The following is a 24840-nucleotide window of genomic DNA, read 5'->3' as shown; positions in this document are numbered from 1 at the left end:
TTCAATTTGCATTTTACTGACAATGAGGTATTTCCCATTAGAACACTCTGCTCATATCATTTGCGTATTTTCCTGTTGACTGTCATTTTATTGATCTGTAGAAACTGTTCATAAAGTAAAGAAATGAGCCCTTGCCCATGATATGAATTGAAAATATTTTTCCAGTTCAGTTTTTGTCTTTTGATATTGCTCTTTTTGGCTTCTGCTATAAAAATTTTTTTGTGTAGTCAAATTAGCCTTTTATGACTTCTGGTTTTTGTGTCACGAAAGGGATTCCTGGGCCTCCCTAGTGGTGCAAGGGGTTAAGCACAGCACTGTGACGCTATTCACAGCCTCTGCGGCATGAGTTTGATCCCCAGCCAGCCAGGGAGCTACCCATATGGCATATCAGACTCTCGTTTCTCGCCCGCTGCTCCCTCAGCAGTGTATTTCAGTAGATCTGCCTGCTCTGCTCCCTACTCTGTCTCTGATAAATCCTCTCACCTCCCCTCCTCCCCACAGGCCCTCCCCCCCCCATCCCGCACCTCTGGCCTACTCCCCAGCTCTTGTATGCATAAATAAATAAATCTTGAGGGAAAAAAATCTGATTCCTTATTCCAACATTATTTTATTTATTTATTTATTAATATTTTTAGGGCCTTCCCAGTGGTGCAAGGGGTTGAGCACAGCACTGTGAAGTTGTCCGCAGCCTCTGCAGCACTAGTTTGATCCTCGATCCCCAACGGCCAGGGAGCAGCCCACATGGAGCAGCAGACCTCTCCTGTCTTACCCGCTCTCTGTTCTGCTCCCCACTCTCTCTGGTGAATCCTCTCACCCCCTGCACCTCTGGCCTGTACCCTAGTTCTTGTATGAATAAATAAATAATCTCAAAAAAATATTTATTTTTATTTATGCATACAAGAACTGGGGTGTAGGCCAGAGGTGTCAGGGGTGAGAGGATTCACCAGAGACAGAGTGGGGAACAGAACAGGCAGATCTACTGAAATACACTGCTGACGGGAGCAGTGGGTGAGACAGGAGAGGTCTGCTGCACCATGTGAGCTAGCTCCCTGGCTGGAGATCAAATTCCAAGGTGGCTGGTGATAGCTAGATAGCGCCCGCCGTCTTTAACCCCTGCACCACCAGGGAGGCCTTCCAATGTTACTTTAGACTATTGCTATTGTTTTTTCTGGTGCTTTTATAGTTTCATTTTTCACATTCAGATTTAGCGTCAGAATTTATTCTAATGAAGCTTTATCATCTATGCAGAGCCAACTTTATTTTTCCTCAGTGATTACCTAATTATTCCAATATTTTCGTTGAATGATCCCCATCTTTTCTCTACTGATTTGAAATGTCACCATTATAACTTATCAATCCTTGCCAATTTGGTGGTAAAAAGAAGGTCCCTTTTTCTGCTTTCATTTTCATTTATTTGTCTGTCCATATGTAGGCTATCCTTTTGTTTTCCATATATCACTAGGAAATATGCTATTTTTTCTTTTTTGAAGTTCTGTTTGTGCCACTTACCATTTGTTATATGTAAGATTATGCTTGCAATATTTCCCTCCATTTTCATTTACCTTCAGTATTGTTTATCTCTGAAGCTGTGTCTGATGCTCTTATCTTCCAGGTTTTTTTTTTTTTTAAAGATTTATTTATTTATACAAGAACTAGGGTAAAGGTCAGAGGCTTGGGAGGATGAGAGAATTCACAAGAGATGGAGTGGGGAGCAGAACAGACAGACAGCCTGAAAACACTGATGAGGGGAGCAGTGGGCAAGGCAGGAGAGATCTGCCATGCCATGTGGGCATTTCCCTGGCCTGCCAGGAATTGAACTGGCAGAGATAGCGGACAACCTCACAGTGCTGCACTCAACCTGCTGTGCCACTGGGGAGGCCCTTTCCAAGTATTTTGAATATTCATTTCCTTACTCTAGCTTCACAGTATTGCTATAAGGTTGTTAAAAATAAAGCTAAAGCACGAAGAGATGCAGTAGTTTTCCCAATTTCTTACACACTTTAATAGTGAAACACCTATTGCCTGAAAAAAAAAAATGCTTTCAAAATACTAGTTTTCATTTAAACCTTTAACCAGTTCATTATTTTGCAGGGAATATCACATTCAAGGCCAAACACTGAAGACATTTCACTGTGTTATGCCAATCGCTCTGCAGCCCTTTTCCACCTGGGTCAGTTTGAAGTGAGTATCACAGTGTGAATGGAGAGGGTCTGTGGAGGGGATCGCTTGAAGACTAGACATAAAACACTAAAATTGAGACATGCTGCTGAATTGGTTAAATGGAAGCAAATTGACATCTTCACAAATTTGCTCTTTCTCCTGATTCATTTCACCTATCACAAGTGATCATTGGGTTGGTGTTGACTGACAAGGAAAAGTTATGGTACATTCTACAGGGCCACGTACTAAACTCAATGGGTCAGCGGTTCATGGTGTCCAGATCAACTGTGAGATATGTTACTAATAATATTTCATGTTCCAAGTATTCGCAGAATTTTTACTTGCTTGGATGTTTGTTTTTTTAAATAAGTAGAGTATGTTCAAGATTATTTCTACTGGGGCCTCCCTGGTGGCACAGGGCTTAAAGACAGCGCTATCAAGCTATCACCAGCCACTGCAGTATGAGTTTAATCCCGACCAGTCAGAGAGCAACCCACATGGTGCAGCAGACCTCTCCTGTCTCGCCCACTGCTCCCCTCAGCAGTGTATTTCAGTAGATCTGCCTGTTGTGCTCCCTACTCTCTCTCTGTTGGATTCTCTCACCAGCCCCACCCCCCCAACCTCTGGCTTATACCCAGATCTTGTATGCATAAATAAATAAATATAAAAAAAAAGATTTCTATAGTAATGTAGCTCATGCATATATGCGTTTTGAGTTGGGAAAGTAAGAGTTGCCTTGAAATGCCCGTATATACCTATGAAGACATGGGCCTTATGTGAGTTACTTTCTCTTCATACCCTAGTTGAAGTCTAAGAATAAGCTCTAAATGACATTTGATATATTCATTTTGGTATTCCAGAGAAAGTTAAATTATACCCCAGAGTTAAGAACTGTTTGAATAGGCAACTATGAATCAGAGACACTTTTTGGGGAGTGAGGGGTGGGAGGGGAGGGATTGGGGTCAAAATGGGGGGGTTGCAATTGTATGGGGAATATAAAAATAAAATTTATTTAAAAAAAAAAAAAAAAGAACTGTTTGAATAGGGCCTCCCTGGTTGCACAGGGGTTAAAGTCTCAGCACTATCAAGCTATTACCATTGTAGTATGAGTTCCATCCCCAGCCAGTGAGCTAACCCGCATGGGGCAGCAGACCTTTCCTGTCTCCCTGCTGCTCCCCTCATCAGTGTATTTTTTTTAAGGTTTATTTATTTATACAAGAACTGGGGTACAGGCCAGATGTGCTAGAGGGTGAGAAGATTCACCAGAGACAGAGCGGGGAACAGAACAGGCAGTCTGATGAAATATACTGCTGAGGGGAGCAGTGGGTGAGGCAGGAGAGGTCTGCCACGCCATGTGGGATTCTCACTGGCCAGCCGGGATCAAACTCTTGCTGCAGAGGCTGCATACAGCTTCAGAGTGTGGTGCTCAACCGCCTGCGCCACGGAGAGGCCCCTCTCATCAATATATTTTAGTAGATCTGCCTGTTCTGCCCCCCACTCTGTCTCTGTTGAATCATCTCACCCCCAACACACTTCTAGCCTACACCCCAGTTCTTCTATGAAAAAATAAATAAAATCTTTTTTTTTTTGAAAGAAAAAAGAAGTCTTCCCTGGTGGTGCAAGGGTTTAAGTCTCAGCACTATGAAGCTATCTGCAGCCACTGCAGCACAAGTTCAATCCCTTGCCAGGGAGCTAACCCGCATAGCGCAGCAGCTCTCTCCTGTCTAGCCCACTACTCCCCTCAGCAGTATATTTTAGTAGATCTGCCTGTTCTGCTCCCCACTCTGTCTCTGGTGAATCCTCTTACACCCTCTACACCCCAGCTCTGGCCTACACCCCAGCTCTTTTATGCATAAATAAATAAAATAAATCTTTTTAAAAAATAACTAAAAAATCACTCAATAGGATATGACTTCAAGAAATAAGCAGATGGTTAGAATTGCTCCATTTTTAATAACTTTTAATAATCTTTCCTGTAGATTTTGGTTAAAATTTTTACGTAGGCATTGAAGAATAAGGACCAAGGGTCATTTGGGGATTTCCTGTCTGTTTTCAGACATGTCTTAAAGACATCATCAGAGCCCAGATGCATGGATATCCGGAGAGATTGCAACCGAAGATGATGTTGCGTAAGGCAGAGTGTCTGGTGACTCTGGGGAGATTACAGGAGGCAAGCCAAACCATCAGTGATCTTGAAAGTAACTTTATTTCCAAACCAACTCTAGAGCCTACCCAGTTTCAGAATCTGCAGAGAAATCTCTGTCATCTGAAAATGAAGATACAAGGAAAGGAGAATCTCACAGAAACCTTCCCAGCAACTCTAACCAAAACCTTTGAGGATATGAACCTAAGGGAAGAAAATGGACAAATTTCTGGTGCCTCATCATCTGTTAGCTTACACACAGACCCTTTAAAAGGTCGCTATCTGATTGCCACAAAAGATATTCTCCCAGGAGAGCTCCTGGTGAAGGAGGACGCTTTTGTGAGTGTCCTTAACCCGGGAGAAATGCCACCACTACATCATGGCCTAGAGAGCAAATGGGATACCACAGTTACCAATGGGGACCTCTATTGTCACCGATGTTTAAAGCACACTTTAGCCACAGTTCCCTGTGATGGGTGCAGCTATGCCAAGTATTGCAGTCAAGAGTGTATGATGAAGGCCTGGAATGTCTACCATAGTATAGAGTGTTCTTTAGGGGGGCTGCTTCTTACACTGGGTGTCTTTTGCCACATTGCCCTGAGAGCAACTCTTTTAGCTAGATTTGAAAATGTTGGCAAAGTCATAAGTAATCTTTGTGATGAGATTAATGACAAGGACATCTGTCTTCCTAAAAGCGAGCATCTGGCAAAAATTCTCAGTTATGACCTGGGAAAGGAGAGTGAGAAAAGTGACAGAACAGTTGAGACCCCAATTCCTGGATGTGACATTAATGGAAAATATGAAAATAATTATAATGCTGTCTCCAGCCTTTTGCCTCATACTGAAAACCACAGCCCAGAGCACAAATTTCTCTGTGCTCTCAGTGTGACTGCACTGTGCAGGCATTTGGAAGCAGGCAGTTTGCAGACCTTCACAATGGATCTGAAGTCCTCTAAACCTGAAGCAACAGAACCTCCTGCCTTTTGTCCAGAGTTGACTATTTGGGGAGTGGCCATGCTGAAACACATGTTGCAGTTACAATGCAATGCTCAGGCAATAACCACCATACAGCAAACAGGTAAGAGGGAAATTTTTTTTTTTTTTGTCTGAAAGTATTCTTGACATACCAAATGTTTAGGAAGAATGAGTGGTACAGGAAAACAATAGCATTCAAATTAGTGGGCTTGGGCCTGCCTGGTGGCCTAGAAGTTAAGTCTCAGTGCTATCATCTCTATGACCTGAGTTCAATCCCTGGCCAGGGAGCCAACCCACATGGCACAGTAGACTTCCTGTCTCTCCTGCTGTTCCCTTTAGCAGTGTATTTCAGTAAATCCACCTATTCTACTCCCTACTCTGTGTCTCTCACCCACTACACCTCTGGACTACATGCCAGTTCTTCTCGGCAAAAAAAAAAAAAAAAAAACCACCAAATTAGTGGGCTACCGGGAAGGCAATGGTGTCTTGTATTGCTGTTGAATAGTTATGTGAACTTAACAAATTATTTGATCCCACTCTGCCTTGGAATTCTCATCTGTAAAATGGATAATCTCACCTAACTTTATAGAGATTTTGAAAACGATGTGTTTGTATATATACTTAAAAATCCTATGGATACGAGGGTGATGTGGCTGTAACTTGTCACTCCATTGATTACCAAGGTTGATTCATCTGATCTGACTGCCTGGGCCAATGTCCTCTTCCTCTCCCACCACTCCATATGTGTGTCTCCCTCCCAAAGCTGCACACTTTGTTGAAGAGGATGGCCTTCCCTGAATAGAGACAAACCATTCTTTGGTCAAGGGTATAGGAATAGCTGTGCTCCCCTGCTAGGAACTCCAGACTGGTTCTCAAGGTTAAAAACCTATTACTGAGGGGTTTTGATTGTAAAGGAAAACTGAAACAATAATCAAACCAGACTGTAGAAAGACTGGGGCCTATAATTGAGTTAAGGTATCAGGATCTTAACTCACTCTGTGACTCATCTGCTCTGTCTCTTCTCTCCAACTGAATTTTCTCTATTCTTCTGTTTTAAATTTCCAAGAGAGGAATCTCACCCAGCACAATTTTTCACATAATTCTACCATAAGCTGTTGGCTCACCTATATTTAGACCGCCCTCTGGTCAGGTAGCCAACCATATAAAGGCCACCTCAGGAAACAGACCAGCCTAGCCCTGCTTTCCTGAACCAGAACCTACAGATACCACAGTTCAACGTAGATCCGGAGATGCCCAGCATTGTGGTGGCATCTCTAATATCACTGTACTGACAGCAGATATTGTTATTACAAAGGAAATGGTGATTCCAATATTTCTGTTGTATGAGCTCCATTTTATAGCAAATAATGTTTTTCAATTCAATCAATTTGTTTTACTTTTCTCAGTTTTCTTTTTTTTTTTTTTTAATTTTCTAGAGGCATGTCTTATTTATTTATTTATTTATTTATTATTTGTTTGTTTGTTTGGTTTATACATGCACTGGGTACAGTCAGAAGTGCGGGAGGGTGAGAGAATTCACCAGAGCCAGAGCGGGGAGCAGAGCAGGCAGAAGGACCGAAGTACACTGCTGAGGGGAGCAGCGGGCGGCAGGAGAGGTCTGCGCACCATGTGGGACCCTCCTCCGGTGGCTGGGGAGCAGTCGGGGATCGAACCAGCGCCGCAGAGGCCGCGGGCAGCTTCGCAACCCAGCGCTCAACCGCTGCGCCACCGGGGAGGCCCACTTTTCTCAGTTTTCTAATTAACTTTTGAGAAGAGGAAGAGTAGCATATTAACTAAACCTAGAATTTATATACAGAATTAATATTTTTAAAGATTTGAGGTTTTTTATTTATGCATATAAGAACTGGAGTGTAGGCCACAAGTACAGAGGGTGAGAGGATTCACCAGAGACAGAGTGGGGAGCAGAACAGGCAGATCCACTGAAATACACTGTGGAGGGGAGCAGTAGCTAAGACAGATGAGGTCTGCTGTGCCATGTGAGTTAGCTCTTTGGCAAGGGATCGAATTCATGCCACAGTGGCTGGCGATAGCTTGATAGTGCTGAGACTTTAACCCCTACACCTGGGAGGCCCTACAGAATTAATATTAACTGTGGTTTAACTAAACTGTGTACCCTTAATTCTTTTGATCTCACACTAGGTAATCTAGAATTTTGTCAATCTTTGGATTGGTTATTTTCATATTGAATTTTATTTCAGCTGCCAAGTTATATGATACATAGGCATTTCACAAGAGAGACTCTATTACCCACCCTGAGGCACATTGAACATCTAAAAATAGATGTTTTGGGCCTCCCTGGTGGTGCAAGGGGTTAAGCAATGCACTGTGAAGCAATCTGCAGCCTCTGCAGCACAAGTTCGATCCCCAGCCGGCCAGAGAGAAACCCACATGGCAAAGCAGACCTCTCCTGTCTCACCGACTGCTCCCCTCAGCAATGTATATCAGTCAGTCTGCCTGTTCTGTTCCCCACTGTGTCTCTGGTGAATCCTCTAACCCCCTGCATCTCTGGCCTATACCCCAGCTCTTGTATGCATAAAGAAATACATCTTTAAAAAATAAATAAATAAAAATAGATGTTTCATCCCATGATACTACGAAATTACATTTCAAGCTAGTCTCCATTTTCTTCTATGCCTTCTTTGTCTTTGAGCTATTGCCACCTTCTAAACTACATCTGTTGATGGCCTCCCCGGTGGCGCAGCGGTTGAGCGCTGGGTTGCAAAGCTGCCCGCAGCCTCTGCAGCGCCAGTTCGATCCCCGGCTGCTCCCCGGCCACCGGAGGAGGGTCCAACATGGCGAGCAGACCTCTCCTGCCGCCCGCTGCTCCCCTCAGCAGTGTACTTCGGTCCTTCTGCCTGCTCTGCTCCCCGCTCTGGCTCTGGTGAATTCTCTCACCCTCCCGCGCTTCTGACTGTACCCAGTGCTTGTATAAATAAATAAATAAATCTAAATAAATAAAGTCTAGAGGCTTAATTATAAAAAAAATCCAAAATTTAAAAAAAAAAATAAAAAATAAATAAACTACATCTGTTGAGTATCCAGAATTATGTTTTCTTTTGGATACATATACTGTCATTTTTAAAAATAGTGTTTTCATTTGTCTGAATATTAAAAATAGTATAAGGAGCTTTCAGATTATAATGGGAGAAAGTTACCAGCTCTTGAGTCTGTTGCTTCTTGCCTCTAAAATACTTAATAGAAGATACAAAAAAGATGCAAATGTCAGGGGCCTCCCCAGTGGTGCAGCGATTGAGCGCTGGGTTGCGAAGCTGCCCACAGTCTCTGCAGCGCTGATTCGATCCCCGGACACCGGGCGAGGGTCCCACATGGCGCGCAGACCTCTCCTGCCATGCCCGCTGCTCCCCTTAGCAGTGTACTTCGTCGGTCTGCCTGCTCTGCTCCCCACTCTGGCTCTGGTGAATTCTCTCACCCTCCCCTGCTTCTGACTGTACACAGTGCTTATATAAATAAAGAAATAAATCTAAAAAAAAAAAAAAAGATGTAAATGTCAGTAGCTCTGAAAACTGTAGAAACTTATCCCTAACTCAAGCTGAATTGCTGAGGCAGAATGGCAGAGCTATGTTAAAAGAAAAAGTTTTCCTCGGAGGGGATTATGCTAAGCAAAATGAATCAGAAGGAAAAAAACATGCCACATGGTTTCACTTATATGTGGAGTACAGAAAAACAAAACAAAGGGTCAGGGAGAACCAAGCCAGTAACAAATCCTAGAAATTTCTGTGTAGAATTAAGTTTACCAGAGGAGGAGTGAATGCGTGGAGAGCAAAGTGTGGAGAGGACTCAGTGGATTATGGTGGAGGACTATGGGTGCTTTGGTGATGGGTGTGATGGTAACATGCAGCTGAAGAGATGTGATCATGTACCTTTAAATTATATACAGTGTTGTAAATCAGTGTTATTTCAATTAAAAAAAGAGCTTTCTATACACTTCCTCCGTTGACCTACCCCTTGCAAAGAATCTTAGCCTAAATGTTTTTCTCTATGTACTTGACATTTAATTATAGTCAGTGTTTAACTGCATAACAAGTTTTGGGTGAAATTTTTCACAAGTTTTTAGGAGTGAATTTTTGGATAGTGAAAGAATGTATAGCCAGGAATACCTGTATTTCTGTGGTTAGTAAGGAGTAGAAAATTAGATAGTATTCCGACTACCTGGCATGATAGAGGATTAGAGACTTAGGCTTTCTCTATAAAGTTATAATATTTCATGCATAATTATTCTTAACCTACATGATGCTTTAAAAAAACACATACATGGGCCTCCCCAGTGGCGCAGCGGTTGAGTGCTGGGTTGAGAAGCTGCCCGCAGCCTCTGCACCAGTTCGATCCCCGGCTGCTCCCCAGCCACCGGAGGAGGGTCCCACATGGTGCGCAGACCTCTCCTGCCGCCCGCTGCTCCCCTCAGCAGTGTACTTTGGTCCTTCTGCCTGCTCTGCTCCCCGCTCTGACTCTGGTGAATTCTCTCACCCTCCCGCACTTCTGACTGTACCCAGTGCTTGTATAAATAAATAAAAATAAATCTTAAAAAAAAAAAAAACCACATACATAAAGGGGTGGGGGATACTAGAGAGCACAGTGTGGAGGGGTCCAGGGTACCATGGTGAAGGACTCTAAATGCCTAGGTAGTGGATGTGGTATAACATACATCTGAAGAGCTGTGAACCTATGCCTTTGAATCATATACAGTGTTGTATACCAGTGTTACCTCAATAAAGCCAACAATTAGAAATAAATAATGTTGGGGGAAGTGTAAAAATATAATTTTGATTAAAAAAATAAATGACGGGCCTCCCTGGCGGCGCAGCGGTTGAGCGCTGGGCTGCGAGGCTGCCTGCAGCCTCTGCAGCGCCGGTTCCATCCCGGGCCGCAGGCAAGGGTCCCACATGGCGCACAGACCTCTCCTGCCGCCCGCTGCTCCCCTCTGCAGTGTACTTTGTCAGTCTCCCTGTTCTGTTTTCCACTCTGGCTCTGGTGAATTATCTCACCCTCCCGCGCTTCTGACTGTACCCAGTGCTTGTATAAATAAATAAATAAATCTTTAAAAAAAAATGACATATACATAGAATAAAACCACTGGAAGCAAAAATACCAAACTTAATTAATAGTGATTAATTCTAAAAGTGGAAATATGTGTGATTGCTACTTTCTTCTATGAACTTTTCTATATTTTTTCAATTAAAAACACTTATTCAGGATCTCCCTGGTTGTGGAGAGATTGAAGTCCCAAGCTGTCAGCCACTGTGGCATCAGTTCAATCCCTGGTCAGGAAGCTACCCACATGGCACAGCAGAGCTCTCATGTGTCGCCCACTGCTCCCCTCAGCAGTGTATTTCAGTAGATCTGCCTGTTCTGCTCCCCACTCTGTCTCTGGTGAATCATCTCACCTCCCGCACCTCTGGCCTACACCCCAGCTCTTGTATGCATAAATAAATAAAAATAAATCTTTAAAAATTAATAAATACACTTACTCACATAGTGATAACATCATTCTAGTGAATTTAAAATGTGTTGTATACTTTCCCCATTCTTCCAAGGCAAAACAAAACCAAACCAACATTTTAAAAAATCAGTCACAGAGCAAAAGACAGGAAGATGATAAAAATGAGTCTATAGTAGTAAATACAAGTTAGTTAAGCTCTGTTAAAAAAATCTTTCAGGGGCCTCCCCGGTGGCGCAGCGGTTGAGCGCTGGGTTGCGAGGCTGCGCGCGGCCTCTGCGGCGCCGGTTCGGTCCGCAGCTGCTCCCCGGCCACCGGAGGAGGGTCCCGCATGGCGTGCAGACCTCTCCTGCCACCCGCTGCTCCCCTCAGCGGTGTGCTTCGGTCCTTCTGCCTGCTCTGCTCCCTGCTCTGGCTCTGGTGAATTCTCTCACCCTCCCGCGCTTCTGACTGTACCCAGTGCATGTATAGACAAAACAAACAAACAAACCAGCAAACAAATAAATAAAGCATGCCTCTATAAAAAAAAAAAAAATCTTTCAGGATGGGTCAAATTAAAACCCAAAAGATGCCTCTAACAATAACAAAGTGTTTGGGCAAAACATCATGAATCACAAGTTAATCAGGGTATTAGTAATAATATGAACCACAACTCAACCTAAAATATCTAGTGAAATGAAACTTTTTATTTGTATAAAGAGACTTCCACACAAATATGTCATCAGCCTTAGCTCCCAGAAACATACACATTGTATCTACAAAACAAAATGGTTGAGGATGCAAGGAAAAACTGGCAAAAACTCCGTCGTTGTGAGAAGCTTTAATATATTTCTCTGGGGCCTCGCTGGTGGCGCAGTGGGTTGAGCGCGCTATGAAGCTGTCTGCAACCTCTGCAGTGCGGATTCAATTCCTGGCTGGCCAGGGAGAGACCCACATGGCAAGGCAACCTCTCCTGTCTTGCCTGCTGCTCCCCTCAGCAGTGCTTTTGGTCTGTCTGCCTGTTCTTCTCCCCGCTCTGTCTCTGGTAAATCCTCTCACCCTCCTGCGCCTCTGGCCTCTACCCTAGCTCTTGTATAAATAAATAAATCTTAATATATATATATATATATATTTCTCTGACTTTGATTAAATATACAAAAATAAGGATCTAAAATCCAAAATAACAAATAAAATAGGGGATTCAGTAGTTATATTAAAGCTGTGTCGTACAGACCAAGCAGGCTTCATTTCCTGCGAAGAGCCAGATAGTGAAAATTTTAGGCTTCCCAGGACATATGGTCTCTTTTCTGACTACTAAACACTGCTGTTGCAGAAAAAAAGCAGCCATAGACAATACTCAAACAAATGAGCATGACTGGTGCCAGTAAAGTTGCATTAAGGACACTGAAATTTGAATTTCTTAGTTTTTCATATTATGAGAATTATTGTTTTCATTTACTTTTCAATGACTTAAAAAAACGTAAAAGCCATCTTCATGGTTTGTACAAAACAAGCAACAGGCAGGATTTGATCCACAGGTTACAGCTTATAGACTCTTGATATAGATACAAACAAATCTAATTAAATCTATTTTTAAAAAAAATCAACACAAAATTGGGGCCTCCCTGATGGTGCAAGAGGTTAAGTCGCAGCACTGTGAAGCTATCTGCAGCCATTTGAGCATGTGTTCAATCGCTGGCCAGGGAGGTAACCCACTTGGCGCAGCAGACCTCACCTGTCTCTCCTGCTACTCCCCTTAGCAGTGTATTTCAGTAGATCTGTCTGTTCTGCTCCCCACTTGTCTCTGGTGAATCCTCTTACCACCACCCCCCACCCTGTACTGTACCTCTGACCTGCACCCCAGTTCTTGTATGCATAAATAAATAAATCTTTAAAACACACACATACACACCCCTAATTTTAAACAATGAAGGAGTTACAGCCAGTAATGAACATCTAGGCCTCTGCAAAAATGACCACAACACTTTCTCCCACCCCTATGTTTTCCCCTTTACATCTTGACATTGTCTTTGAATCTAGGCCAGTTCTGCAACTTGATTTGACCAGTGGAATGCAGTAGAAGTAATGTGTGACTTTTGCATCTAAGCTGTAAGAGGCCTTCTTAGAATGATGGTGTGACCATCATTCGTGCCAAATGAATGCAACTTTATGAGTAATTCCCAGTAAGACCAGCAGAAAAATATGTTCAGCTTCGCTCAGGCAAAGTTGCTGGCGCACAGCATCGTAAACAAATGAAATAGTTTTTGTTTTTAACACCACTCCCAAGAAACCCCATAAACAAAAATTAAAATGTGAATGACAAAATGAGAGAACATTTCTAGCACTCTACTTAAAATCAACTTTAAAAATATGCGTAGTGATGAAAATGTTCTAAAACTGGATTGTGATAATGGTTGCATAACTTATGTAAATTTCCTTAAAAATCATTGAATTAGTACACTTAAAATAGGGGGATTTTATGGTAGTTAAATTATATCTCAATAATGCTGTTAAAAATTATACATAAATGGCCTCCCTGGTGGCGCAAGGGGTTAAGACACAACCTATGAAGCTATCCGCAGCCACTGCACCACAAGTTCTATCCCCGGCCAGGGAGCTACCCACATGGCACAGCAGACCTGTCCTGACTCGCCCGCTGCTCCCCTCAGCAGTGTATTTCATCAGTCTGCCTGTTCTGTTCCCTGCACTGTCTCCAGTGAATCCTCTCACCTTCCCGCACATCTGGCCTGTAGCCCAGCTCTTGTATAAATAAAATAAATCTTTAAAATATATATATATCAAATTATTGTGTTTATCATGTTGCCAATTATATATATATTTTTTCCTTTTATTTTTCGGCTTCTCCTCCCCCCTTCCCCCGTTGCCAATTATATTAAAAATTCCATATGTAAGACTGGAAAGACTAGAAGACTGCAAGAGACTGCATCAAACCTGGCTGATTGGATTGTAGATAACTGTTATTTTCTCTTTACTTTTCAGTCTTTAAATTTTCCTGATTACCATGTATTCCTTTTGTAAATTTAATTAGTTTTTTTAATAATAAAAATAATTCAAGTGATGTGAACTTTTTTCATGAGAATGTTTTTTTAAGGCACTTGATACATATTGCAAAATTGCCCTCCAGGAGTCTTGTGCTAGTTACATGCCCAGCGGCAATGTACACTTTCATTTTTTAATTCAATCTAATTTTATTTTAGTCTGCTCATATTTCTAATCTTATTATTATCCCTTTTTATTATTTCTTTAGGGTTCCAACACCTCCCAATTTAGTGTTCTCATTGAATTTCATTAGCAGCTGTTTCATTAGTAGCGCAGAAGGATTAAAGTGTTAACTAAGATAGACTTTAACAAAAGCCTATAAAAATGTGTATTATTAACTTTGCATAAGTCCTATTTAATCAGAGTTCCTCAGAAACCTCTATTTGGTACTTACCTTTTAAAAAAAAAAAAAAAAGATTTATTTATTTATTTATTTGTAGAAGAACTGGGGTGTAGGCCAGGATGCAGGGAGTGAGAGGATTCACCAGAGAGAGAGTGGGGAGCAGAACAGGCAAATCTACTGAAATACACTGCTGAGGGGAGCCAGGAGAGGTCTGCTGCACCAGTATGTGGGGTAGCTCCATGGCCTGGGATGGAACTCAGGCCCTTTGCAGTGATAATGCTGAGACTTAACCCCTAGACCACCATGGAGGCCCCTATTTGATACTTATCTTAAGGAACAGAACTGGCCACTGCTGATATTCTAGACCTTGGTATTTGGAGTTCTGTCTCAGTGGGATGGCACGTTTTGTGTCTGGATTCACATCATAACCAGGCCTAATGAGGGTATATGTAGGTTCATTTCAGTTCACTGCCCTTTGCTTTCACTCTCCCACCAACCTAGGAATCTACCATCAGATTGGTTACTTGATTATTTGATAAACCTACAGATTTCTTGTTTTGTTAAATAGCTACCAGAATAGGTATATTCTGGAAGTATTATGAATGAATCCTTTTTTCTTTATTTGATTATCATTTTAAACGTACTAGGGATATTAGTGAGGTATTCTTTGGTTCATATAATCACCCCATCTTTTTTGTTTGTTTTGTGCCGAAAATGTCACATCTTAAATTTGTTTGAAAGGTACATACATATTCTCAATTTCTATTATCTCCACTAATAGATGACTAATGCAAAATAGTGAATAATTTTTTTTAAATCAATACTTAATTTTTTAGAAATAGAGACCCAATTCTGGCATATTCAGTCCTCTCAGTTGCTGGGCCTTCTTCTGTTAGAGAATAATCTATAAATAATTCACGAAGCTGACATTACTCACTGTATTGTGATCATTTTTTTTCTGGGAGAATTTTAGCAACTGTTCTAATATAGATTGCCAGTTATCAGTAGTTGGGAATGCAAGTCAACTTTTAATTATGCAGAGGCTGATTATTCAGACTACAAACTGTTCATGCCCTGTGTGCTCCTTCCTGCTGCCTACCTTTTAGCATTTTCACTGCTCATTAGCACATGTACCAGAAGGTAGGCATTGGACAAGGGGAGAGAAGGATGGGGAAAATCAGTTAAGCACATAGGAGAAGCTTTGATGAAAGATTTCAACACATTTTGTAGGATTGTTGACTAAAATTGTATCATTTGGATTCCCAGTGAATTTTATTTACTTGTTCTATTTTTGTCCTCCATAGCAACAGATAATAGAATTGTCAGCAGAGAGACAGCAATATTCTTATTTTAATGCTTTCCCTTCTAGAACATTTTTTACATGATGGTTCATGATACTTTCTCTATTTGTTACATTTGTAACTAGATAACTTTATTTCTTTGGTGATTGGTGTATTGAGATTCCTAGCATACACCTCAATTATCTGACGGTTTTCTGGAAAACTGAAAAGTATCCCTTTATGTCCCAGTGTTTCAGTTTTGTTGGAAATACGATTTCCTCATGTTCAGACCAGTAGCTTTAGCCTTTCCAGATGCCCAAGGCTATCTTATACAGTGTATATTCCTGGGATATATGTGGTAAATGCAAAAAACCCTTGCAGGTATGCTGTCAGTCTAGGAGTCTCTGGTTAAGTGAAATGCTAAGTTGTAGTAAAACTCAAGTGGTACTAGTGTTTTTATTTCCCCTAAAGCTGTTATATAAGTTTTCTGCCTTTTTTTAAGTCTGTAACCTCTGTTACATTGTCTGAAAACCTGCCTTTTACTGGCTCTCTGTTTCTGAACTGTTGTGGGCGAGAAACTAAATAACCAAGCTAATTAGAACTGTGTCTAAAATAAGAGCAAGTTAAGACAAAATTCGCTAGCCAGGAACCCTGCACAAGAGGACAGAGAACTCACATTTGAATTGAAGTGCATGTGCTTTAGTGCAGAATCAGCCTCCCTGCTTGGGGCCTTTTTCATCTTTCCTTACTTATTTTCAATCATGTAGTTAAGTTGCTTGATTAATTGTGTTTCAAAGAAGAATTTGGGACATGAGACTGTCTGGATGAAGCTAGTACATAGTGTTTTCTAGTGAGAACTACTACTGACTAATTCCCTATAAAGTTGGGACAAAGGGTACAATGAACAGATCACATAAAAAAATACTGATTTTTTTTAATGTCTTTTCAACCAAGGTACTAATCAGGTTACGAGTCCTATTAACCACCCAAAGACTAGTTATTCAAAAACACTTGAATGCTGAGTAATATTCCATGGTGTGTATGTACCACATCTTCTTGATCCAGTCATCGATTTTTGGGCATTTGGGTTGTTTCCAAAGCTTAGCTATTGTAAATGGTGCTGCTATAAACATAGGGGTGCAGGTGCTCTTTGGAATTGATGTTTCTGTTCTCACTCATAGCAGGAATCTAGAAAACTTAAATAAGGGACCAGGAAAAAGAATAACTATAAGAAAGAAAATATCAAAATCAACAAATAACTATGAACAAGAGACACTCTACGGGGGTTGGGGGATGGGGGTGGGGAAAGGAGGGCTTGGGGTAAAAATAAAGGGGTTGTAATTGTATGGGGAATATAAAAATAAATTTTTTTTTTTTATAGAGAGGCATGCTTTATTTATTTATTTGTTTGTTTTGTTTTTTGTTTATACATGCACTGGGTACAGTCAGAACTGCAGGAGGGTGAGAGAATTCACCAGAGCCAGAGTGAGGAGCAGAGCAGGCAGAAGGACCGAAGTACACTGCTGAGGGGAGCAGCGGGTGGCAGGAGAGGTCTGCGCACCATGTGGGACCCTCCTCTGGTGGCCGGGGAGCAGCCGGGGATTGAACCGGTGCCACAGAGGCTGCGGGCAGCTTCGCAACCCAGCGCTCAACCGCTGCGCCACCGGGGAGGCCCTAAAAATAAAATTTAAATAATAAAAAAAAAAAAACACTTGGACTGTAAAGTCTTTGGGAAATAACCTCAACAGGTACTCTGGTTTCTGTATCCTCATGAACATTATGAAACTATCCAGAAAGTTCCCTACTGACAACTTTTTTTTTTTTTTATAAATTCTAATCCTTGCCTTTTTTTTTTTTTTTTTTTATGGTACTAAGACACAGTGGTTAGGTTCCAGGAGCCGATGGACTTTTCATGTGTTCATTTGTTTTGCTTCCTGGGGACCAGTTTGCTGTGAGTCATGTCCCATCTGATTTATATCGGATCCGGCTGTGGAGTTGTGACTTAGATGGGCGTCAGGCCCGATTGCCCAGCTCCTCTTCTGAGGAATGGATGGCAGGGCCAGGACTAATGTCCTTACACAATTTTCCTTATTCTTCTTGCCCTTTCAGGATCTAAAGAGAACATCATTACTGACAGTTGGCAGGTACGCCTTGCCACAGGCATCTTCCCTGTTGTCAGCCTCCTGAACCATTCCTGCAACCCCAACACCAGCATGTCCTTCATTAACACCATCGCCACTTTACGGGCATCAAAGCTGATTGGAAAAGGTGAAGAAATTCTCCACTGCTATGGTGAGACATCCCTCCTCACTACTGTCTTCCCTTCTCCAACAGAAAAGGACAGGGTAGATTACAATGAACAACCACTGGGCAGCTGCCTTCATCTGTCTAGTGCTTATTTCCTGGAACAGGCAGTGCATACTTAGGCAAAAAGATAGGCCTTCTTAGTAGGGATCTATTGTGACTTACCATGTATCTCACTGCTTAGCCCCTATAAACTTCCTTTTCTGAAAATGGGCTAGGAACAACTTTTTTACCCTGAAACTTAGAAATTTAGTTCTGTATCTAGTTCCACAAATGTTTGCAGAATGTTTACATGATGAATACTTAACCAGGCCCTCTGCTAATCTTGAGGTTTTTTTTTTTTCTTTTAAGATTTATTTATTTATACAAGTACTGGGTACAGTCAGAAGCGTGGGAAGGTGAGAGAATTCACCAGAGACAGAGCAGGGAGCAGAACAGGCAGAAGGACCCAAGTACACTGCTGAGGGGAGCAGTGGGCGCGGCAGGAGAGGTCTGCGCACCGTGTGGGACCCTCGCCGGCGGCCAGGGATCGAACTGGCGCTGCAGAGCCTGCGGACTGCTTCGCAGCCCAGGGCTCAACCACTGCGCCACCAGGGGAGGCCCTAATCTTGAGGTTTTTTCAGCCATGCTTGATCTCTTTTGCTTTATTTTTTTTTTAGATTTATTTATTTATGCATACAAGAACTGGGGCGTAGATCAGAGGTGCGGGGTCAAGGAGAGGGGGGAGGTGAGTGGACTCACCAGAGAGAGTGGGGAGCAGAACAAGCAGAGCTACTGAAATACACTACTGGGGGGGATCAGCAGGTGAGACAGGAGAGGTCTGCTGCACCATGCAGGTTGCTTCCTGACCGGCAAGCCAGGGATCGAACTCGTGCTGCAGTGGCTGTGGCTGGCAATAGCTTGATAGCACTGTGTCTTTAACTCCTGCGCCACCAGGGAGGCCCTTCTTTTGCTTTAAATATTGACCAAGTGTGGTCTCTCTACAGGGCCTCACAAGAGCAGGATGGGTATTGCTGAAAGGCAACAGAAGCTGAAGTCTCAGTATTTCTTTGACTGCAACTGCTCAGCTTGTCAAAATGAGAAGCACAGAATCACTGCAGGGCCCAGGTGGGAAGCATTCCGTTGTAACAGTTGTCAAGCGCTTATGCAGGTGAATCTCTCTTCTTTCTCTTCTCTGCTTTTCCTGGATGCCAGTTATCCAGGTCAAAGGCCACAAATTGTTAGGAAGAAGCCATTGTGACTTACATGTACAGAGAGCAGTATTGTCTCTTTGCTTTTAACCCATCTTGCCCACACATTGATTACCCCACTGCAGCAACCACAGGGAAAGATTGGATTTAGTGATTTTCCTCTTGCAAATAACAGAAAATTCAACGTAAATTGATTTAAGGGGGATTAATAAGAATGGGAATTTATTTGCTCAAGTAATCAATGAAGTTCCCAGGATAGGGATACTTGAGATACACCTGGATCCAAGGGTTTAGATAATGTCACCACCAAGACCCAATTTTTCTCTCTTAGTCCCATTTTTCTCTGTAGCAACATTTTCTCTGTTAGTCCCATCCTCACACAGACTTTCTTCTTGTTGTGGGAGTATAGCTGCCAGGGGTTGCAGCTTTATATCCTCCCTGTGCTATTCTAACAGCAATCTGGCCAAAAATTTTATTGTTTTATTGATTTGATAACTATAGCTGGAAGAATATCAGAGCCACGTAAAGATCTCCTCCAGTCATTTGGGCCAGACAGATGGGCCAGATCTGAGCCACATGTCCACCTCTCTGCCTGTGGAGGTACTGCCTATGGAAGGTGGGAGAGGAGCCGCAGGAGAAATCAGGCTGATATCACCAAATGTGGACATATGTATAAGCATCTGAAAATCAACAAATGTCCACCTCAAGGTTTCCTGTGCTAGAGGAGACAGTATTCTTCAGGGAACCATAAGTGAAATGTAGAGCTGGTTGTACTGAAAAGCTGAAGTTGCAAACCCAAAGTCAAATGGAGAGGCCTTACCTACCATCTCTTCCTAAGGGTTTTTTTGTTTGTTTTGTTTTGTTTTAGCATCACAGTGGTGATAGCACTGAGACTTAACCCCTAGGCCACTAGGGAGGCCCTTTCCTAAGGGTATTCTTATGGTTTTTCATAACCATCAGAAAAATGTCTGACATCCAAAGTCCTGGCCCCCAGCAAAGTAAGAAAGGTGTTATAGAGATGGAAAGAAATTGCATACCGGACCAGTTTGGTTGCAGGAATTAAATCCCAAGGTGGGATTAGCGAATGTTTTCATTAGAAATGCTGCTGTTAAAAAAAAAAAAGAATTGCTACTGTTAAATTCAGCGGGGCTTTGGTCACGGTGTATATTGCAGGAGTCTCTTTCCCCATAGGGTGAGAAGCTAAGGGACAATCCTATAATGTACGTACAAGCTGTATTGCTGACTACTGTGGTTTAGGAATAAAAACAAAACTGACTTCCACAGGGAAATGATGTGCTGAGCTGTGGCAACACGTCTTGTTCGGCGTCAGTCAGGAGAGATCACCTGGTCTCTCGGCTACAGGACCTTCAGCTGCAGATTGGGATGGCCCAGAAGCTTCTTAGAAATGGCAAACTAGGTGAGACTGGCTTCTTGCTTTGATCCTCCAGCCCCCTCCCTTTCATTCATTCTGAGATCACCTTGGACTCAAGGATACTCAGTGATGATTGAAGAATTGAATTATCCCCATGCCTACCACAAGATGGCTATGTAGGCCAGTGAGACTAAAACCTAACTAGCTCAGTTAGCGTGGTGTCCTTGAAAAAGGGCCAAATGATCGCTGACCTCTGATGTATGTGATGGCTATGTTAAAGTATCCCATGATGACTAAAGGGTTGTTTCTGACATGTAAGTGTTTGTGCCAATCCAGAAGTACAGTGTCATTTATTTTGATTCCAGGCCCTAGTGACCTAACTTCCTACATTGTGCTGCCCTCATCAGGGCCTCATCTCTCTTCTAGAGAGGAGTGGAGCGGTGCCTAATGGATAAAAATGTCCTTCTATTTTCAGGGGGGGAGCTATGGAATTCCTCATTACCCTTGAAAACTCTGCCTTGGAGCTTGCCATTGTGGTAATTTACTTTCTCTACTTTGGGAAAGTTGACCTTTAGCTTAGATTTCTGAGTCAAGAGAAATAATGGCTGAAGTAGAATGTAGTCATTCCACTTCAAACTGCAGTTAGAAGCCTAGAATAAATATAGGGAGCCCTCATCTAGCACTTTTTTCTATTGAAAGAGAACAACAGCTTTGTTGGGACAAACATTGTGAGCTAGTGACAACTTGAGGAGACAAAGGGGGATTTCCATTCATTCCAGCCAAGATAGAATTTCAAAACTAGGTTCTCATTTCTAGTACTGAGTTCATATCTTAATGAGGCTACTTTTCTTTGAATTAATAGAGCCAGCTATTCAGCTGTTGTTGGGGTGCCAGCATGATGCTGAGAGCTTCCTCTCAGCTGAACACACGGTGGTAGGAGAAATTGAAGATGCCCTGGCCCAGGCCTATGCTGCTTTAGGTATGGAATGTGTCTACATTTTCTGCTCTGAGGAATAGATCTGCAACCAACGTTGGTGTGCTGGTTGTGACCCTAGCCTCCTGGGTTGTTACCACTTACCCTTTCAATAGAGGCTGCTCTCCCTTCCATTCAGCTTTCCTCCACCTGAAAGTGTTCACCCACAGTTAAGAGTGGTTCTTTTCTGGAACCAGATTTCTCTTTCCTTGTAGGGAACTGGCAAAAGTCAGCTATCCATCTACAAAAGAGTCTCCAAGTGGTTGAGGTTCGCCATGGTGCATCCAGTGTTGAAATGGGTCATGAGCTCTTCAAACTGGCACAAATCTTTTTCAATGGGTAAGCTTTTCTCTTGTCTCCTAACATTTCACCAGGACACATGCTGTTCTTTTATTAGGCATTTCTGTGTATTACTTTTTTTCTATAGTGTTTTTAGAAACTTCTTTATTTCCCCTTTAGGAGAGATCCTTCCCTTCTGTTTTGCTGACAAATTTGAAGCTTTAGAACTTCCTCCTGAGAGATATGGGGAAAGTTCTCAGCTCTGAAGGGAGTTTCCCAGGGAGAACTGGCCAAGCAGCCAGCCCCACCACCCACCATCGTAGCAGTCCTTCCAATCGTCCCTAGCTAATCACTCCTCCCTTGCTGTTCTCATTCCCAGCACCCTCAACTTGGCACTGGCTCTTCTTTCTCCTTAGTCCAGATCCTTTTAAAGCAGGTGTTTTCAACCAGTAGTAATTTTACTCTCTAGGGGACATTTAGCATGTCTGGAGATATTTTTGATTGTCATAAGTCAGGATAGATGGGAATGTAGAGACCAGGAATGCTGTGAAACATCTTACAATGTACAGGACAATCTCCCAAGCTAAGAATTAACTGACCTGTAATGTCAATAGTGTCATGGTTGAGAAACCTGCTCTTAAGGGTTATTAAAAGGAAAAAACAATAAGTTTGATGAGTTGATGTGTCATCTACTTTTGTAACTAAGATCACTAAGAGATCCTACTTTCAGTATTTCTAAATGGAATATGTCCAGCCTTGGTTGTACATTGGTGTGAAAAGGTGTTTGAAGCTTGATTCCAAGATTATGAATGGTGGGTAAGCCTGATACTTGAAACATAGGGGCAGTCCATTTGGTTAGAGAAAGAGAAAAAGGCTGCAGAATTAGGTCAAGGTACACTTGGTTACCCTAAATAAAGATTCCTGAGTAAACCTTGGGATGTATATCAAGTTAATTACTTTGAGATTTCTCTATTTCTCAGAATCTGTATATCTTTATACTTTTTTCATAACTCTGTTCTGAAACTCTGCCATGTTGGGTGTTTGTAAAAGTGTCTAATCTGCCCATCTAGATTGTGAGAGCCTTGAGGACAAAAATGACCTTATCAGCTCCATATTCTTCAGAGTCTGTGAGTAGTGCTTAAAGTTTGTTTGGTTGAATGAGTGGATTCATTTCTCTTACTTCCTTTGGTTCAGGTTTGCAATAACCGAAGCACTGAGCACAATACAAAAGGCAGAAAAGGTTCTGTTGGTGCACTGTGGCCCTTGGAATGACGAGATCCAGGAACTACAAAAGATGAAATCCTGTTTATTGGACTTGTCATCCACCTCTGTGGAACCTTCCGTGTAGGGTGTGCCCAGGGGAACTTAAACCCACGGGAAAGGAACCCATGGAAATTAAAGAGGTTCTGTTGCTGGTGAGCTGTTACTGGGAACTAGAGGACTTGCCTAACTATCAGTCTAGTGCTTGAGGGGAGGGAGGACTTGGAAAGTATTGCAGTTAGAGAGAGACACTTGCCTGTTTTGATGACTGTTTCCTGAAATAGTTAACCACCCCCCAGTAAAAATCCCAGTTCCCAGAAAAGATGGAAGACTAGTCTCTGGAGAGCCTAAGCCCTTGAAAAGGATGTCAACTGATCTGCAGGCGTCTGCATGTAAGCTGGGGTGTGGTTAGACTCCATCTCACTACATGATGATAGTCAGGTTCCCTGGAACATTCCTGTGGCTTCTAGTAGTGAGGAAATGTTGTGTACCACTCCAGGGGGAGCTTAAACTCTTAGTACTTGTGCTGTAATTGAGAAATAATTATAAAGCAAGAAATCAGTGAGGCGCCTTACCCCCAGAGGCATAGCTTCGTTTATGGTATCTAGTTTCCTTGACTCCTTTGTTAAAACTGGTAGAATGTAGCATTTCCCTGGTGGTGCAAGGGGTTAAGACGCAACCTATGAAACTATCCGCAGCCACTGCAGCACGAGTTCAATCCCCAGCCAGGGAGCTACCCACATGGCGCAGCAGACCTCTCCTGACTCGCCCGCTGCTCCCCTCAGCAGTGTACGTTGGTCAGTCTGCCTGTTCTGTTCCCCACTCTGTCTGGTGAAACACACACACACACACACACACACACACACACTGGCCTGTACCCCAGCTCTTGTATGCATAAATAAATAAATCTTAAAAAAAAAAACTGGTAGGGCCTCCCCGGTGGCGCAGCGGTTGAGCCCTGGGTTGCGAAGCTACCCGCGGCCTCTGCAGTGCCGGTTCGATCTCCGGTTGCTCCCCGGCCACCGGAGGAGGGTCCCACATAGCACGCAGACCTCTCCTGCCGCCCGCTGCTCCCCTCAGCAGTGTACCTCAGTCCTTCTGCCTGCTCTGCTCCCCGCTCTGGCTCTGGTGAACTCTCTCACCCTCCCGCGCTTCTGACTGTACCCAGTGCATGTATAAACAAACAAACAAATAAAACATGCCTCTATTAAAAAAAAAAAAAGTTTAAAAAAAAAAACTGCTAGAGTGTAAATTGTGAATAGAGAAATAAATATGGTGCCATTTTACTGTTGGGCTGTTTCTTCCTGGGGTGGCAGCACTAAATTTGTTTTCTACTGGTTCTCCAGTAATTATCTGGATTTCATTCTATACTCTTGGCAGACTCACTGACCAAACAATAATAACATCAAACTTATAGCAATGATTTTTAACACATGTGCCTGCTTTCTTTGTTTGATTTATGAGCAAACTTGAAAAGAGACTACTTTTTTTCCTACCAGATAGCCTCCAAGCTGGCAGATGCAATACATACTGTGTAAGTACCTGGGGAGGGAGGCTCAGAAGATGCATGGGCACCACCACTTCTGGTTTCAAAGTTTGAACAGAAAGTTGGGGCATTAATTCTCTTCCACGTAGATATTTAGCAATAATCTAGACCCTATGCTAGTCAGAAGGCTGAGGTTCTCTGGGTCTCGACTCTGTTATATCACCACTGGTGACCAAGTGGTTCAGATGGTTGAAAAGAATGCCAAGTCCACACTGTTTCAAGAGCCCACCCACTCTGGCCATTCCCAAAGAGGCCCCATTGGTTGCCACAGAGTTATAATCAGGAAATGAATAACCCAGAATTTGCCCGGCAGACTCTTTGGAAGCAGAGCTTTTGGAAGCCAGCACTCAAACATTTGTTGAATTAAGGGTAGACCGAATTTCATTAATCCTCCTTCCTACTAAATCACTGTGGCAAGGCAGTAGCCAGTGAGATTTTTTTGGTAGAGCTAACGTTTTCAAGAAAAGCAATTTAGTCCTGTAGTTATTCTGTTCTAGACA

The 24840-nt window shown here is 42.6% G+C and overlaps 1 protein-coding gene across 2 annotated transcripts in view; it reads left to right on the top strand.

Moving 5' to 3' along the window:
• The window catches only part of SMYD4 (SET and MYND domain containing 4), a gene marked incomplete at its 5' end in the record, with an annotated part of 43185 nt that extends 20239 nt beyond the window's left edge, over positions 1-22946 (top strand). The window contains 8 exons of one of the 2 annotated variants that reach the window (XM_084238508.1): positions 2092-2181; positions 4217-5381; positions 17526-17708; positions 18707-18870; positions 20195-20327; positions 21145-21261; positions 21471-21594; positions 22729-22946. In XM_084238508.1, the coding sequence (XP_084094634.1) occupies positions 2092-2181; positions 4217-5381; positions 17526-17708; positions 18707-18870; positions 20195-20327; positions 21145-21261; positions 21471-21594; positions 22729-22882 (2130 nt within the window). In that variant the 3' untranslated portion in view covers positions 22883-22946. Of the gene's footprint in view, positions 1-2091; positions 2182-4216; positions 5382-17525; positions 17709-18706; positions 18907-20194; positions 20328-21144; positions 21262-21470; positions 21595-22728 lie in introns of both variants that reach the window. The other variant, XM_084238507.1, reaches the window with a different exon arrangement.
• Positions 22947-24840: the final 1894 nt, after the last annotated feature.

This window comes from Talpa europaea (genome assembly GCF_964194135.1).
Source record: "Talpa europaea genome assembly, chromosome: 7".
In the NCBI taxonomy this organism is placed as follows: Eukaryota; Metazoa; Chordata; class Mammalia; order Eulipotyphla; family Talpidae; genus Talpa; species Talpa europaea.
This window is presented reverse-complemented; position numbering and strand designations above follow the sequence as displayed.